Genomic DNA, 15,554 nt, shown 5'->3' with positions numbered 1-15,554 from the left:
GTAATATTTTTTATTTAAAAAAAAAAAATATAGAAATTGTTCTTTTATTTTTTAATTATACTAATATCTACATGCAAATACAATTTTCTATGAAGATTCAAAACAAATTATATCGGGTTATATTTATATTAAAATTGCTGTTTAATTAATCACAATTAGCGCAAGGTACGATAATTATCGATATATTGAATGAAATTCGACCAATATATTGATTGATTAAACATTAAAATCTATAAATTCAATAGATTTCGCTTAAATTCAAATTGATATTTTTTAAAAATAATAAATAAATAATATTTATTGTAGAAAGTTTCCAAAAAAAAAAATTGAACAGTATTCTTAATAGAATATAATCCCGATTTAGGCTTAAGATATGTAGACAAGCAAGCAACATGTTTTTATAATTTCATGCATCACGACATTGTATGATTCGACAAATTATATGTAATGTTTCTTATACAATACATACAATCATATAATTCTAATAAAATATAAAAATATTGAATCATGGCTGCGAAATCGTCGTATTGCTCATTTATGTCGAGTTTTATAAAATTGCAATGACATTGACGAAAAATTGTTATCGCAGTATAAAGAATGTTAAACTTAAAACATAAAGCTAAAAATACTAATCGATTAGGAACAAAAATATATTAATCTAATAATCTATTAATTCGGATCCATTCAATTTTAAGTTTTACATTATCGATTTTGTAAATATTTTCAATAAACAACGTAACACGCGATTGATATTTTTTGGGTATCCGAGCTCAGGGTATACTTCCACACCATTTGTGGTGATGTAGAAAATTTCAATTTATAACGTGTTCATCGTGCATTTTGTCATTTGTATATTCATATACATACGGACATAATGCATTATAATAATAGAACAAAAATGAGAGATCAGGTTTTAGAATTGTAAATTTATCTTCGTTGAATTATAAGAGAGAATATAATTAAAAATGGAACTTTACTATGTGTAACTACTTTTCATATATTATTAAACGAATTATAAAGACAATGTTGAGAAAGAGAAAATTACACATTAAGAATGGCAAGAAAAAGAAAAAAGATTGGATGCGCGGACCCAAAATTAAAATCATTCTAATTGGACCAGTATAACGACTGTTATATTTTATTTAGTTATAAATTTTTAATAAGCGTCGATTACAAGCGTACGTAATATTGTTAAAAATCACGTTTTTCTTCGTAACCAATGTATGAACATTTGAATGAATGCAAATAAGATTATAAAATTATAAAAAGTGAGTGAATGATGGAATATATGAAAAAAATTATTTCGATAATCAAATTAAAGAATTCTCTATAATGGTTACACATGTTCAGAGATAAATTGTAAAAGTAGTTAAGAGCGTTATATATAAAAATTTAAACATAACTTCTGTTATTGCTGTAAATAACTTTTGTTGAATTGCAATATATGATTTGTTTATGTACTTATCTTTCCTGATATCTCTCTAACTTCATCAGATTGAAATAAAAAATTGTCAATCTCTAAATAGAGCTGATAATTTATAATATTAATAATAAAATTTTATCATATGTAATGTATATATCCATCTTAATCTGTTTATTTTTTTTTTTTTTATCAGTTTATATCAGTTTAATTTTTTTTTTTTTTTGAATATTTTATACGATTTTTAGAGGATCAATATCATTTTCAGATACATGTACCATTACAGATTTGTTCAACATATTACTTAAGGTAAATGCAAATGTTTTCAGAAAACCACGTTCAGAATCAGAATGATTTGTTAAAATTACATTAGTTCCTTTATGTAATACATCAAGAACATCATGATGCAACATTTCTCCTGTAAGATACAAATCAGCGGATGTGTTTTTTAAAACAGATGCCCCTGATCCAGCACAAACGGCAACAGTTTTAATTAAACCATCTAAAAATTAAAATATGATATATATATAAAGTAAATATGATATATATATATAAAGTAAATATATATATATCATATTATAATATTACATTAGTTCCTTTATGTTATATTTTTAAATTTAAAAAAAGATAAGAAAAACAAAAAAAAAATTCAATACCTGTTTGAAATGCACGAGCTAATCTAATATGTTTCAAATTAGTATGTTCTTTCACTCGTTGGACAGCTTCATCAATAGAAATTTTATTTTTTAAAGTGCATAATCGTCCGAAACCATAATCACTATTATTTACATTTGCTTTTATGGGTATGCTATTTTCGAGCACTATATAACATAACTATATATTATATATAATATTAAAAACGAAAAAATTAAAAAAAAATGTTTTAAATTTACCATTTTCAAATGTGGAAGCTAACCAATCATTTACACCACCTCTAATCGAATCGAATGTAGTATGTGGAGAATACACAGCTATTTTATGTTCTAAACATTTTGCAACAATTTTCTCCTAAAATTTCTTTTGTTTCAATAATTTAATTAAATGTTTACTTAAAAATTACATAAAAATTTTTCATTACCTTCCATGAGCAACTTGTTATGGATTTCATAGGTGAAAATATCAAAGGATGATAAGTAATAATCATATCTGTTTTTAAATTTAAAGCTTCTTGCATTACATTTTCAGTTAAATCATTTGTTAAAAGAATATGTGAAATCAATTTTATTTCTGTAGGTTCAATAAGTAATCCTACATTATCCCAGGAATCTGCAAGTGATAGATTTGCAAAATTTTTAAGTGTATCTACAACTTGGTTTAAAGGAATCCCAGTAGAATTATTCTGAATATCAGTCATTGTACAAAATATTTTGTTGTATCTAAATGCAATCTTGAAAATTATCAATTTATAGCTTTGTTTAAATCCACTGAATTGTTTAAACATTTATGACAACCTAAAACAAGAAAAGAAGTAAAACAAATTATAAAATATAATATAAATATTTATATATATTATATATATAAATATTAGTTTATTAAATGGGAAAATCTAATGAAAAATAAATAAATAATTTATTGTTGTTTATTATTGAAGAATACAATTATATAAAATAACAATTATTCATTATAAAACCAAATTTTCACTAAACCATCATCACTAGCTGATGCAAGTTGTCCAGGAACAATAGGATTCCATTGTACAGAATTTACATCTTGAGTATGTGCAGTATCCATAGAACAAACCATTGTAAAAGTCGGTTGATGAGGATCAGAATCACTATCTTCTTTAAATATTCTAATAATGTCATCACCACATGCAGTCACTAATAAACCAGTTATTTTGCACCAATCAATATCATAAATTGTTCTTGTATGATAACCAGTTATTGTACACACACATTTCCAAACAGATTCATTATTTGTTGTAATAATCCCTGGTTCATTACCAGGCTTATATTCTTGCCATATTTTCACTGTTTGATCATCACTACAAGTTGCAATTCGATTACCCTGTTTATCCCATGCAAGACTCCAAACTGTTGATGTATGGGATGATAATGTTGCTACACATGACCAATCATTATCCACTATATCTTCTTTGAATATTTTTACTGTATTATCATAACTAGCAGATGCTACAATTTCTTCATTAGGATGCCATCTTACCTATAATAATTTAAAGATATCGATAATTCAAATTTAAAATATAATATACATTTTAATAATTAACATAATATATAATATCATAATATTATATATAATATATTACCTGTGATATATATATACATCTACTTACCTTCTTGACATCTTGAGTATGAGCATTAATAACAGCAGCACATTCATATTCATCATCATTAACTTCCCATATCCAGACAGATTTATCACGACTACATGTAGCTAATAAATGTCCACTACAAGACCAACTAACACTTTTCACTTCATTCTCGTGTCCTTCTAAAGTTGCATTACACTCAAATTGTCCTGTTTTTTTATCCCATATTGCAGTTGTTGCATCAAAACTAGCAGAAGCTATGTAATTTCCACAAGGAGACCATGCAACTTCTCTAATAGTTCTAGTATGACCCTCAATAAGAATCGTTTTTACAACCCATTTTGGATCTTGTGGTCCCCATATTATAATTGTTTTATCTTCACCACAAGATGCAAGATAACTACCCTTTGGATGCCAGCAAATATTCCATACCCTTCCCCTATGACCACTCAAAGTTTGTTTTAATTCCAATGTCCCCATTTTTACCTGCAACAATAAATGCTTGCTTTTCAAGCTTAGCTAAACCGAATATATAAATTTGTAAAAAATTTGTTGAGGTAAAATAACTAATCTTCTTGAATTAGCTAACACAATCCCATATTTTGATAATTTAGTCTGTATTTATAAGGCAACTTATAAACTCCGAAAAAAAGCACATATTTTTTTATAATTTATTTTGCAGTAATGAAATTCTTTTTTTAAAAAAATAAAAAAATTAGTGAATTATTTTAAGAATTTTTTCGAAAATATTTATTGAATAATATTTATTTGTGTTGTTCACATTGTTTAATATTATTTATATTGTTCATATAATTTAAATTAAATTCCAATTGAAATTTATTCTCTAAAAATGCAGTGATTCTGAAATTCAAAGATATATATATTAACATAAATATTACATGATTATTACAAGATATATATGTACATATATTAAAATACGTATAATTTATTTTATAAAAAATGAAATATTTTGTATTGATATTTTATATACAAATTTAGCTGCTTTATATTTAAGAAAACATTAAGAAGAAATATTTATGTATATATGAATAATGAATATTGGAAAGATCGTAAATGATTATAAATATTATTATATTTAGAAATTTAAAAAAATATTTAAATGTGTAAAAAATACTTTCCAGATATAATTTTTAAGAATCATATATAAATCATATTAACAATTATACTATGATAAAATGATAAAAAGATATTCGACATAACCCAATAAATTATATATTAAAAATACTTACGATGTAAGTTTTGAAAATTTAATAAATTTGCAGTATAAAAAAATGAATTATTAACAAGATTTATTATGTACTTTAGCTTAATAATGTACACATATGCATACAATATTAAAAATATGAGTTCAAATATCATATGCGTCATATAACCATGATCATGAACCACTGACTGATTAGACGTTTAAAATAGTTACTTTTAATGCATGTTTAAAACAAATTATTATAAGAAATATGCCAGAATTTTAATTATCATTTACGAAATAAATAAATCATTATTATTTATATTAAAAATTTAATAATTATTAATTAAATTAGTTAAGCTAGTAACTTTTAAATCAATTCTTTGGCGGCAAATATGAAATTCTATTTTATAAAATTATGTATATATTTTTATTATTATTATAAAAAAAATATTATATCAAGCATAAAAACTAATATTTTACATAATATAAATCCATAATTTAAGATTTAAATTTTATATTTTGTTTTTTTATAAATATAAAATAATTAAATTATAACTAATTTATGATTATATAGAAATAAATACAGTAATTATCAATCTAATGTTGTATTATATGATGTAGATACTGATAATGTATCTGTTTCCGTTAAAGGTAACATTTTGGTGCAAGAATCAGGAGTCCTAGAAATTTAAAAAAAAAACAATAAAAAATTATTTTTTTAGTATTTTTTTAATTAATTTGAAATACTTACACATCTTTTAAAAGATGCAGAACATGCTTATGTTCAATTCCTTCAAGCCATAAATTTAACAATTCTTCTCGTTTACACCTTAATAATTGTTTGCAAGCATTCAAATTTTCTTTAACAGCATGAATTTTTTCCCGAGATGCTGTTACTTTCTCTGACAAAGCACTAAATATCTATATTAGAAAATGATGAAAATATTATCAATATAATTATTATTTTAAATTATATATTAATTTAAATTATATATTTACTTGCATAACTTCTGTAAGATCCTGATCATGTAATGATACTAATTCATCAAGTCTCTGATCACTCTTTTTATATTCTTTTTCAAGTTTAGCCTTTTCTATTTCTCGTTGTTCATTAGTTTCACTTGCTGATAATGCTCGAATTACAGAAATTAATAAACCACTCTGTAAAAAAACATATAATTAAAATAAAATTGAATTAAAACTGGAATTTTAAGAAAATTATAGTATTATAATAATTAAATAATAATAATTAAATAAATGAAAAATTAATAAACTTACTGTTTCTTTAGTTGGTTTAATACCTCTTGGAGGTTTAGTAGGTGGTATTGAATTCATTTTTATTAATAATTTTTATTAATAAAAATTTTAAAAACTTCAAATTTTGAATTAATCTTTTTTTTGTAATTAAAATAGTAACTAAAATTTATATTATTGTATATATGTAAAATTAAAATATTATATAGGTTATATTACTTTATATTATTTTTAAATTGCGTAATTCATAATATTTTAAAAACAAAATTTTTTGAAGATATTTTTAAAAAGTAAAAGTATTAAATAATAATTATTTACATAATAAAATTTAATTATTATATGTTTTATTATACAATATAAGTTTTGAGAATGGTATTAGATCACATGATAACTGACAAAGTGACAAATAGCTATTTAAAGATTCTATATATGAACATATAAATATATATTCATGTTTTTAAATCATATTTTGCAATAATAAAGATATTAATAAATCAATTCATTTTAATAATCATAACAATTCTCTTTATTGATATATAATGTTACATTACAACTTAATATATATACATATTCTATATTTCAAAATAAAAATAATTGAATTTTGCAATGAAAAAAAAAAAGATCATTAATATTCAAAATTTTAATGTCTATTATAAACAATGACATATGTAATTCCAATTATATGAATTACAAAATATATAAAATTGTGATTTTTTAATTTTAAAAATAAAAATCTTTTTTAGATATCCTTATTTATTATCTTATATAAATTTTAAGTCGAAAATAAAATATATACACATGTTTCCTGTAAGAAAGGCTATTGTCTTTTGACGAATTTTCAATTTCGTCGAATCCATTAGTCAATAATTTTTTGACTTACAATATTTAATAAAAGTATCACAGAATGTATCATATAATTATATTGTGTGGTACTTTCAAATTGCTTATTGTATATTATATTTAATTTCCATTATTTTTATATGGCAAATAAAATATAGAAAAAATTATTTTGTTGCAATGTTTAAACAAAATTTAAATATAAAAATGTTCTTTTTATATTCTCAACTTAATTTGTAGTTTGCTTATAAAAAGCTTCAGAATTAATATATTTTTTGGTATCAAACATAAATCTTTTGTTTTAAAATTTTTTAATTTTTAAAAAATTTTTTTATCAATTTTTTCAATTTTAACATGTTGAAACATGTAAATTAGAATATAAATATTTTATTGATGAATTAAACGTTTTATTATCCATATCAAATAAATTATAAAAATTATTATTGCAGATATTACTTTTAGACAATATAACTTTGCAAGAACAAAATTCAAGAAAAAAAAATATAATAAATTAAAATAGATCAATGTTTTAAAGATCATTAAGGAATGTATATTGTAAATAAAGTTTTTAAATTATTTAAAAATGATTATTTAAAAAACGAAACTATTGTTTCAACATGGTAAAATATACAATTTAACATGAAAGTTTCATGTTAAATTTACATTTGTGGTAATTGATCAATAGGTGTTGCAAATCTGAAATCTTCTGGAAATAATTTTCCTGCATGAGGATACATTAATTTATATGATTGTCTGATTGTAACATCAGCTACACCAGCAATATCACCAATTTCTTTTTGTGATCGTTTATCTTCTGATGCCTAAACAAAAAATAACAAAATTTGTGAGGATTTTATTTTTTAATTTGTTAAGATTATAAAAATATAATATAAAAGAAAATATATTACGTACTTGTGATGCCATATAGATTGCAGCAGCAGCTACTGAAATTGGTGATCTTCCAGGTACAATATCAATTTCCACAGCCTTTCTTGCAATGTGTGTAGCAGCCCTTTGTACCATGTTTGGAAGTCCAAGATTAGAACAAAATCTTGACATAAAGTCTCCTGTGGTGATGAGATCTACACTAGTTTCAAGTGCTTTTAGAATCAATTTAAAACATCTTCCTATTTCCTTTTTACTTATCTTGCTAACTGCACAAATTTCTTTAAAAGTACGAGGTACACCTTCTTGTCTACAAGCAATATATAAACAGGCAGAAGCAATTGCATCATTTGCACGTCCTTTTAAATTTTTACCGTCATGTACTTGTTTAAATAAATTATTTGCTCTGTCTACAATAGTTTTAGGCAAATTAATACGATCAGCCATTCCATTGATTTCACGAAATGCATTGATTAATGCTCTGTCAGAACTGCTCATCTAAAACAACACAATTCATTAACTGAAAAGAAAAAAATATATTATATTATAGCATATAAATATAGTATAATAATATTTACTGTACGTCTATTTTGATATTTTGAAGCACCAAAAGCATCAAATGATGCTGCACCAGTTCCAGGGCCAATCATTGTAGATAAATCTGAACCATTAAGAAGAGGATTTTCTGGACCACCAACACGTGATGGATCAACTCCAGCTTTTTCATTGCTAAATGTTCTCCATTCTGAACCAACATCTATTACTCTATATATAATAAAAAAAAAATTAATTTGAATTTATATTACTGAATAAATATTATTTTTAAATTATGTATTTATTTACCTATCTCCTACAACTAATCCACATTCTGAACAAATTTGATCTCCAGCTCTATAATCTTCAATAAGAGGTGCGTCTGGATGTGCATAACAACAAACTTTGTTTGTTTCATGTCTGCAAAAAAGAACTAAGAAAATATGTACCAAATATTAATGTATACATGCATATATATGTAAATATTATTGATATATTTATTTTATTATATTTATACTAATTATTTATATTGATAATTATAAAAATATGTAATAATTAATGATATTCATTTATAATAATTCATTTATAATAAATATTCATTTATAATAATGCTTATATTAAAAAAAATATTTAAAAGATAAAAATGTTTTATTTTTATTTAATATATTCATATACAATGTAAAACACTGAAATTTATTCAATTATTCATTTAAAAAGTAAATGATATAAAAATATAAAGAAAATAGAATAATATATTATATTCTAAAATATAATTTATTAATATAATATATAGAGAATAAATAAATAATATTGTCAAATTTTATAATCATAACATAATAATTTTAAATTAATTAAATTTAATTTTAAATAATAATAATCTATAAAATAAAACATTATAATTAATGCTATCAATATCAATCAAACAAATAAAATTTTCTCAAAATTTACCTTGACGAACTTGCCATATTTTGGATTCGTGTTTTTCCACTCTGCCGCGTAAGTCAATGTAGATTCTTAATACCTCTGTAATATTCATACATGTATATATGAAGTATAAAGGACAACATACAATAATTATTTTCAAAATTGATTCTATTAAATTAATTATATAATATAATAATAATTGTATTAATAATAAGATAAAGAAATTAAAATTAAATATAAATATCATACATATTAAGTTAAAAAAAAAATATTTGATTATTTATAATGTAAAGATAATATTTAGATGCGATCACTATCTACTTTAAGTACAGGCTGATTGTTAAATTTGGCAGCACCGTCTTTGTTAATATCGGGAATCTTATTTTAGCATTGCGGTAAATATAAAAACAGAATATTTTATATATAATTAATGTTTTTTTAAAGAAATAAATTTAAATATATATTTTATTTTTAATAATTATATATAAATATTATAAAAATATATATATTATAATTGTAATAAATGAATATAAATGTTAAAAATGATTAAAAGATTATGAAAATATTGAATACACTTAAGGTTATGATTTTTATATTTAAAATATTTACATTTGTTCAAGTAAATATTATAAATATTTATATATTATATATATTAAATTTAAATTATTTTATAAAGAAAACTATAAGCTTTTAAAAATAGATAATTAAATCATAAGTAATACAAATGAAAAAAAAAATGATTTTTAAGTGAAAAAAGTAAACAAATATATAGGAAAGAAAATTGATAGAAAAAGTTACTAAAAAAAATTTATTTGTAGACACTAAATTGTGTTAAAAAATAATATATATAAAAATATAAATGTTTATAATAATATTTAAAAAATGGTAAGTTTAATAATAAATATATTATAATACATTGTATAATACTTTTATATTTTTCTATAATAGATTTTAATATAAACGTTAATCGTTTTAATTTTCGAAAGTAATTTAAAAGAATTTTAATTTTTAATATTGGATTTCTATCCTATCATCTAAATGATAAAAACATTATTAAATTTAAATTAAGTTTCAGAATTTCATATGATACAATTATAATTTATAATTATTTATTTGATGAAAAATGTATTATTATAAATAATTTTACAAATAATATGTAAAATTATCATCATGATATTGTATTTATCTTTTATACAGTTATATTACAATTATTAAGTTTGAATTAAATCAAATTTTAATTTTTAATCCTTTATATAAAGAAATATTATGGAAATATTATATAAAGAAATATTGAGTTAAATACAAATCATGATATAATTATTCTTTATGCAATAAGCAATTTGAATTTGGCGTATATTGATACTTTAATTATCCAATTAGTTGGAATAAAAAATCAACATGGCATCATAGAATTTTTTTTATTGAAAATTAATTTGAATTTGGCGCATGCTGGTACTTTAATCGTCCAATTTGATTGGATAAAAATTTAACATAATATCGTCTAATTTACAAAAATTATTTAAAATAATTTTATTCTCAATTTTATATATAAATAATTTTTAAATTATTAGATTTCAAGAATTAGATATCAAAAATAATCATTTCTAGATTATGTATATCAAAATTTATAAATTAAGAAAAGTTAAGAAATTTTAATATCTTTTTATAATATATATATATATATATATATATATAATATATATATACTAAATTTTTTTAATTTATTATATATTTTTAATTATTAATCTTTTCCGTAATAATAAAAAACGTTTTATTCGTATTTATATTAATTTGTAATCAATATACTTAACTTTAATCAAGAAATTTATTTTGTGATATTTAACCTACAATGTTAATTTATATTGTATTGAAGATAAAGTAATAATTAAATCACGTATGCGTATATTTTGAAAATGATATTATTTAATGTAAATGTATATGTGAACTATAAATTTGATATATTAAATGAATAAAATCAATATAATTAATTAAAGTAATATTTAATAATGATAAATGATCGTGTAAAAAAATTTCATATGAAAATTAATTGATACAATTAATTATATAAATGAATTAAGCTATTTATAAGATAAAAATCAGAAATTGCAATATATTTTAGTTGTAATAAAATTAAAAAAAAATGACATTGGAAGATGCACAAAATGCAGCAAAGAAAGCAGTACAATTTGATAGTAAAAATCAATATAAACAAGCTTTATATTATTATAATATGGCTGTAAAGTATCTTTCAGAATTACAAGATTCCATATATGTTCAAAAACTTTCTGAATATCGGGAAAGAATATTAACTATAGAAAGCCTTAGTGAGTATTTCATATTAGTTTGTGATATTATAAAAACTTAAAAAAAGATTTAAAGTTAAATAAATAAAAATTAATATGTAAATTACTACATATAGTTAATGAAGAAGAACAAAAGCATCATAAAGCACAATCTATAGATCAATCAAAATTACAAAAATTTAAATTTCTTATGAATCAAGCACAAGATGCAGATGAAGCTGGTTTAAAAAATATTGCTGTAAAATTATATACAGATGCTGCTGAATTTGGACTTAGTATGGTAAATAATATCATTTTTTATTATTTAAACTTATAAAACTTATTAATATTATATTTACAGAAAATTATTGATGCAGAAGCAAAGGTTAAATTAACAGATCTTATAAAACTTGCCCTTGATAGAGCAGAATCTTTAAAAGGTTTAAAATCTATAGACAATAATGATATTCTTAAAACTCTTTCTAAATTACCTTCTGTACCAGAAACAAGTCTAGATGAAGATGAAGAAAAAACACTACCTACAATTATGACAACATCTGCTATAAATTCTAGTAATACAGGTAATTTTCTCTTTAATGTTATTTCAATATGAATATATATATATATATAGGATTTCATTTATATTTAATGTTTAGGAAAACAAATTCGTCCATCACTACATCGTGGAAGTAGTATACATTTAAAAGTAAGCGGTGGTAGTACTAATTATACAGAAGAAGAAAAGAGAGTTTTGCTTCATAGTTCCCATATTAATGATCATGAATTTGTACCTTTCATGAGTATTGATCTTACAGAAAAGTTTCAGTATGCTATTCCATTTACTGATAAAGATGGTTTGTTAGCATTAGCACCAAAACAAAAACCTGACTTTGCAAAATGGTGTCGACCAGAAGAATTATTTTCTGATCCAAAAATGCTTAAAACATCACATGTTGATTATTACAGTATAAGACAGACGGTTAGTCAATAGCAATGATTTTTATATTAATGATTTTTGAATATTGGAATTTAATTGATTAATATTTAATTTTAGGTTGTTTCTGATTGTTCTTTTGTTGCTTCCCTTGCAGTTAGCGCTCAATATGAAAAAAGATTTGGACGTAGACTTATTACATCTATTATTTATCCAAAAAATAAAAATAAAGAACCAATATATAATCCATTTGGTAAGAATTTATATTTTGCTGTACAACTTACGAATTTTTTTTTTAAGTTGTAAGAATCAGCAGTTTTTAATTTTCCTAGAATTTTACTTCAATGAAAATTAAATTGCGAGTATTTTATATTAGGAAAATACATGGTGAAACTACACATTAATGGTGTTCCTCGAAAAATTATAATAGATGACTTATTGCCTGTAAGTCGATACAACCAATTACTTTGTTCCTACTCTAGCAATCATGGTGAGTTGTGGATTTCATTACTTGAGAAAGCATATATGAAAGTAATGGGTGGTTATGATTTTCCTGGTTCAAATAGTGTAAGTTTATTTTTATAAATAATTATAAAAATGATAAATATAAAATTTAAATTATTATTTCATAGCGATACATTTTTATCCAGAATATAGATTTACATGCTTTAACTGGTTGGATACCAGAAAGATGGGCTATAAGACCTAATGAGCTTGATTTTAATAAAGATAATCTATTTAATGTTTTATTAACGCGTTTACATAAAGGAGATGTACTAGTTACAGTTGCTACTGGAGAATTATCTGATTTGGAAGCTGATAGAACGGGTCTTGTACCTACTCATGCCTATGCTGTTCTTGATGTCAGAAAAATAAATGTAATTATTGATTTAAAAATGATTAAGTAATTTAAAATATACACACAATATATATATAGGATGAAGTAATTACTAATAATAGAATTAAACAAAGGATGATTTTACAAAAAAATAAGAAAAAAGTTTTACATTTTTTCCTTCAATACTTTATTTTTGATTTTGAAAATGATTTCACAAGTAAATTTATAAATGTAAATTTATCTTTATAGGAAGAAAGATTATTGCAACTAAAAAATCCTTGGTCCCATTTACGATGGAAAGGAAATTATTCTGAACTTGACACAATACATTGGACTAATGAATTAAAAGAAGCTTTAAACTATGATCCAGATTCTGCATCTCAGTTTGATAATGGAGTTTTTTGGATTGATTATGATAGTATATGTCGATTTTTCGATGTTTTTTATTTAAACTGGAATCCAGGTTTATTTAATTATACTTATTGCATTCATCAGTAAGTTGTTAAATTAGTTTATTTAAATCTTATCACTTGAGAAATGATATACAAAAATATATTTTTTATAAATATATTTTATCATAGAATGTGGAATGCAGGAATAGGACCAGTAAAAGATGCATATAATATTGGAGATAATCCTCAATTTTTACTGGAAATAAAAAATAATGTTAAAGGAGCAATATGGATTCTTCTTACAAGACATATTACAGATATAGCAGATTTTAGACAAAATCAAGAATATATAACAGTATTAGTTTATAAAAACGATGGAAAAAGAGTATATTATCCTCGTGAGTAAAATAATTTAATTATAATTTTTTTATATTTGTTTTAAATGTAACTGTAAATATTCCATTATATAGATGATCCACCACCATATATTGATGGTGTAAGAATAAATAGTCCACACTATCTTTGTAAGATAAAGTTAGACACTCAAGTTGATACTCGATATACTTTAGTCATATCACAATATGAAAAAACAAATACAATATATTATACCTTACGTGCTTATGGATCTTGTGAATTTTCATTAAAAAAAATACCAAATTTTTATAAATATGAAAAAGAGGTATATTTTTCTTATAAAAAATATATTTTCTTAATTTTTATATAAATATATTTAAAATTTATATATAATATTTAATATTATATTTATAATTATATTATTATATTTATAATTTGATCAGCTTACTGGCCAATGGAAAGATATTACAGCTGGAGGATGTAGCAATCATTTAACATACCAAAATAATCCACGTTATCAGTTGATCTTAGAAAGTTCAAATAATAATAACTATTTGCTAATTATATTAAAGGGACCTAAACAATATCAAATAGGATTTGATATTTTAACAGTTGTACTAAATGATTCTGATGTAACTACTGCATTTAAAATGAAAAGCTCTGGTCCATTCAGGTATTATAAAATAATATATATAATTATATGGAATATTTATTAATTTTTAATTTGATTTATAGATCGGGATTTGTATATCTTGAATTAGAAGAAGTACCAGCAGGTACATATCATATTATTCCATCAACATATGTTCCTGGACAAGAAGGACATTTCTTCTTAATATGTAAATCATTTTGTAAATTACAACTTCAACCACTTCAATGAAAAAATTAACGCGAATACAAATTTTATTTAAAAAAAGATTTTAATATAATTGATATATTTAATAATTAATTTATGTACATTAGAATGAAAATATTAGTGAATTTTTCATTTAATGCTATATAAAATTTTTCAAGATCAAGTAATAAATCAGTAATATTTTCTTGAAAAAAAAAATTACAAAATATTTATATTTATTATTATGTATAAATTATTTATGTATAAATTATTTATTAAATATGAATAATATACATTACATAGAAATTATTTATGCTTAAATTAATATTTAATTAAACTTCGATTTAGGATACTATTTTATTTTTTATAATCTAATTAATATTATTATATAATATTAATATTAAATATAATATTTAACATAAATATAATACTTTTTGTGGATATATACTTAATGTCAGAATTTATTTATTTAAAATTTATATGTTAAAGTTTTGAAGTTCTATATAACTTATTTTATTTAGATTTATTCCTAGAAAGTTTGGACATTCTTTGGATTTATGGAATGCGAAATGAAATAATATAAAACAAA

General features: G+C 21.7%; 4 protein-coding genes across 9 annotated transcripts; 1 reads left to right on the top strand and 3 right to left on the bottom strand.

Annotated features, from left to right (window-relative positions):
- Positions 1–28: 28 nt before the first annotated feature.
- Positions 29–5,134, bottom strand: Ciao1 (cytosolic iron-sulfur assembly component 1). Of its 3 annotated transcripts, XM_031916504.2 has the most exons (5): positions 4,940–5,115; positions 2,499–2,871; positions 2,314–2,428; positions 2,077–2,241; positions 29–1,922 (listed from the first exon to the last, which is right to left on the bottom strand). In XM_031916504.2, the coding sequence occupies exons 2-5, from the start codon at positions 2,859–2,861 to the stop codon at positions 1,654–1,656; spliced, it is 912 nt and encodes a 303-aa protein (XP_031772364.2). In that variant the 5' UTR covers positions 2,862–2,871; positions 4,940–5,115; the 3' UTR covers positions 29–1,653. The 3 variants fall into 3 exon arrangements, with proteins under 3 accessions (XP_031772364.2, XP_031772363.1, XP_086769105.1); XM_031916503.2 differs by lacking the exons at positions 29–1,922; positions 2,077–2,241; positions 2,314–2,428; positions 2,499–2,871 and adding exons at positions 2,984–3,583; positions 3,714–4,175 and having other exon boundaries at positions 4,940–5,134; XM_086912979.1 differs by lacking the exons at positions 29–1,922; positions 2,077–2,241; positions 2,314–2,428; positions 2,499–2,871 and adding exons at positions 2,984–3,583; positions 3,714–4,550 and having other exon boundaries at positions 4,940–5,108.
- Positions 5,135–5,299: 165 nt separating this feature from the next.
- On the bottom strand, positions 5,300–6,724 carry Sec8 (exocyst complex component secretory 8). The gene is made up of 4 exons (XM_012486480.3): positions 6,175–6,724; positions 5,896–6,057; positions 5,648–5,817; positions 5,300–5,576 (listed from the first exon to the last, which is right to left on the bottom strand). The coding sequence occupies exons 1-4, from the start codon at positions 6,229–6,231 to the stop codon at positions 5,489–5,491; spliced, it is 477 nt and encodes a 158-aa protein (XP_012341934.1). The 5' UTR covers positions 6,232–6,724; the 3' UTR covers positions 5,300–5,488.
- Positions 6,653–10,129, bottom strand: TfIIB (transcription factor IIB). 4 transcript variants are annotated; one of them, XM_086912978.1, is made up of 6 exons: positions 9,940–10,129; positions 9,355–9,429; positions 8,716–8,826; positions 8,451–8,637; positions 7,900–8,370; positions 6,653–7,808 (listed from the first exon to the last, which is right to left on the bottom strand). In XM_086912978.1, exons 2-6 carry the CDS (start codon positions 9,369–9,371, stop codon positions 7,647–7,649), a joined length of 948 nt encoding a protein of 315 aa, XP_086769104.1. In that variant the 5' UTR covers positions 9,372–9,429; positions 9,940–10,129; the 3' UTR covers positions 6,653–7,646. The 4 variants fall into 4 exon arrangements, with proteins under 4 accessions (XP_086769104.1, XP_003693523.1, XP_012342004.2 ...); XM_003693475.4 differs by lacking the exon at positions 9,940–10,129 and adding an exon at positions 9,580–9,684; XM_012486550.3 differs by lacking the exon at positions 9,940–10,129 and having other exon boundaries at positions 8,716–8,839; positions 9,355–9,577.
- A 1,019-nt stretch (positions 10,130–11,148) lies between these two features.
- On the top strand, positions 11,149–15,263 carry LOC100866492 (calpain-7). The gene is made up of 12 exons (XM_003693477.4): positions 11,149–11,654; positions 11,750–11,913; positions 11,974–12,193; positions 12,269–12,591; positions 12,667–12,799; positions 12,923–13,113; positions 13,197–13,424; positions 13,634–13,878; positions 13,966–14,174; positions 14,247–14,455; positions 14,574–14,803; positions 14,866–15,263. The coding sequence occupies exons 1-12, from the start codon at positions 11,471–11,473 to the stop codon at positions 15,008–15,010; spliced, it is 2,481 nt and encodes an 826-aa protein (XP_003693525.2). The 5' UTR covers positions 11,149–11,470; the 3' UTR covers positions 15,011–15,263.
- Positions 15,264–15,554: the final 291 nt, after the last annotated feature.

This window comes from Apis florea, unplaced genomic scaffold, assembly GCF_048593485.1.
Source record: "Apis florea isolate Af1SG1 unplaced genomic scaffold, ASM4859348v1 contig_3493_pilon, whole genome shotgun sequence".
Taxonomy (NCBI): Eukaryota; Metazoa; Arthropoda; class Insecta; order Hymenoptera; family Apidae; genus Apis; species Apis florea.
This window is presented reverse-complemented; position numbering and strand designations above follow the sequence as displayed.

What these genes read in the sequence shown, in the direction of transcription:
- Ciao1 (XM_031916503.2), bottom strand. Translation starts at nt 4,169, where the DNA reads ATGGGGACATTGGAATTAAAACAAACTTTGAGTGGTCATAGGGGAAGG. An exon ending in ATACTCAAGATGTCAAGAAG is followed by an intron (nt 3,584 to 3,713) that starts GTAAGTAGATGT and finishes AAATTATTATAG; the next exon opens with GTAAGATGGCATCCTAATGA.
- Sec8 (XM_012486480.3), bottom strand. Translation starts at nt 6,231, where the DNA reads ATGAATTCAATACCACCTACTAAACCTCCAAGAGGTATTAAACCAACT. An exon ending in TTAAACCAACTAAAGAAACA is followed by an intron (nt 6,058 to 6,174) that starts GTAAGTTTATTA and finishes GTTTTTTTACAG; the next exon opens with AGTGGTTTATTAATTTCTGT. An exon ending in ATCTTACAGAAGTTATGCAA is followed by an intron (nt 5,818 to 5,895) that starts GTAAATATATAA and finishes TTTCTAATATAG; the next exon opens with ATATTTAGTGCTTTGTCAGA.
- TfIIB (XM_012486550.3), bottom strand. Translation starts at nt 9,577, where the DNA reads ATGATATTTATATTTAATTTTAATTTCTTTATCTTATTATTAATACAA. An exon ending in AATATGGCAAGTTCGTCAAG is followed by an intron (nt 8,840 to 9,354) that starts GTAAATTTTGAG and finishes ATATTTTCTTAG; the next exon opens with TTCTTTTTTGCAGACATGAA. An exon ending in GGATTAGTTGTAGGAGATAG is followed by an intron (nt 8,638 to 8,715) that starts GTAAATAAATAC and finishes TATTATATATAG; the next exon opens with AGTAATAGATGTTGGTTCAG.
- LOC100866492 (XM_003693477.4), top strand. Translation starts at nt 11,471, where the DNA reads ATGACATTGGAAGATGCACAAAATGCAGCAAAGAAAGCAGTACAATTT. An exon ending in TATACTTATTGCATTCATCA is followed by an intron (nt 13,879 to 13,965) that starts GTAAGTTGTTAA and finishes ATTTTATCATAG; the next exon opens with AATGTGGAATGCAGGAATAG. An exon ending in TTTATAAATATGAAAAAGAG is followed by an intron (nt 14,456 to 14,573) that starts GTATATTTTTCT and finishes TAATTTGATCAG; the next exon opens with CTTACTGGCCAATGGAAAGA.